At 40.5% G+C, this 1,598-nt stretch overlaps 1 protein-coding gene across 1 annotated transcript in view; it reads right to left on the bottom strand.

Moving 5' to 3' along the window:
- Positions 1-1,288, bottom strand: part of LOAG_19052 (hypothetical protein) — a gene marked incomplete at both ends in the record, with an annotated part of 2,754 nt that extends 1,466 nt beyond the window's left edge. The window contains 4 exons of the mRNA XM_020451708.1: positions 112-193; positions 281-450; positions 642-1,081; positions 1,166-1,288. Of these exons, the coding sequence (XP_020304490.1) occupies positions 112-193; positions 281-450; positions 642-1,081; positions 1,166-1,288 (815 nt within the window). The remainder of the gene's footprint in view (positions 1-111; positions 194-280; positions 451-641; positions 1,082-1,165) is intronic.
- Positions 1,289-1,598: the final 310 nt, after the last annotated feature.

Raw genomic sequence — 1,598 nt, 5'->3', positions numbered from 1 at the left:
CATATTAATGAAGTGGCCGCATTTCTGGCAAAAGCCTGAAACAGATAGGTAACGATAACAATAATTCTTTCAAAAACTTCTCTCTACGTATACTGAAGTTCGAAGATAAACTTACCACTTTGTCTATGCACTTTGCTAGCGTGGATTCGCCATCCCTTTAAGGTTCCAAATTCTTTCGGACACATGCCACACTCTGAAAATATGACAAATTCGTATTGGATTCATACATAATATCTATGTGAAACTGTCCCATTCACTAATAAAATATAATTAAATTTACCAATTGTGGTTGACCCGTCAGCATTTCGAATCACAATGTACGGGTCAATTGGTGGCGTCACCAGCAGCTGTTGATATTGTGCCGGTAATCCCTCCACTTCCGGCGCGTGGAAAGCTTCCGGGGCTACTGGTCGTTCTTCCACAATTGGAATTCGTATTGTCCGAGAACGCCTGAAAAATATTCATAACTAGACATCATTCTCTCAGTGCTTTTAAGTAGTTCTTATAGACTTAACTGTTTATTCAACATGCTCATTTGCAAACATACTACAATTAAGAAATAACTGCATTGCAAACAATTAAATGACCAAGTATCTATGAATGGTCGTTGTCACATCTACACAATTAGAAATGAAACTTACAGTACTATTTCGCGGATGCTTTCAACTTCGTCGCGTTCTGAACTTCCTGCCGACGCTTCTGGTGTCCCATTAAAATCTGCTTCATTTTCATCGTACGGTATCTGCCGTAACTCCGCCATCTCCTCCATCTCCTCCACCTCCTCCCGGCTGACCGGAGTGTCAACCAGTGCCGGTACTGGTTCTTCCTCCTCTAAATATTGGTGCAACTCCGCTTGTTGTTGCTGTTGTTGTTCAAGGAGGTGGAGCGCGAACTGGTTTCGATTTTCTACTTCCCGTTCCAGATCTCGTTGTCCCTCCAGAAATTGATGGAACGCTTCTACTTGTTCGCGAGATGGTGGCGGAGTTGGCTGGCGTCGCAGGTCTGCTCTTGGAACCCCTACTTCTTCAACGTTAGGAGCTTCACGCTCACTACTCTCCAACTTCGCCCTCAGTTCTTCAATCTAAAAAATCATACCAGTCATTACAGTTAATAGAAAGTTCAACAAACAATATCATAAGCAAATTTAAATCAAAATTATACATACCAGGTTAGCCGTGTTTCGCAAGTATTTCTCCAACACCTGCAGATAAAGTGGTTCCTCGCGCAGGTGATTCTTTAAATCTGCAAATGTTGGTAGGCTCGGACCGTATGCTTCGGTGAATGCCATTGCTGAAAAACCATGCATATATATATATATGGCAAATACAAAACCGAAAGCGTAATTTTCATTAGTCAGTCAGTAATAGAAATAAAAACTTTGCAGGTAATTGAAAGTAAGAAGTATGCTTGTAACAAAAGGAATAAGTCAAATCGTCAATCAATGAAGTTATCTTGTATGTAACACATAAAGTAATCTGTGATGAGATGAGATGAGATCACATAAGGAGACTAATAGAGACTACTGTCATGTTCACTAAAAACTGTCTTCCTCCCTAACAAATCTTTTCATTTGCACGTTTGCATGACTAAAGGATAAG

Source organism: Loa loa (assembly GCF_000183805.2).
Source record: "Loa loa unplaced genomic scaffold supercont3.1086, whole genome shotgun sequence".
Taxonomy (NCBI): Eukaryota; Metazoa; Nematoda; class Chromadorea; order Rhabditida; family Onchocercidae; genus Loa; species Loa loa.
This window is presented reverse-complemented; position numbering and strand designations above follow the sequence as displayed.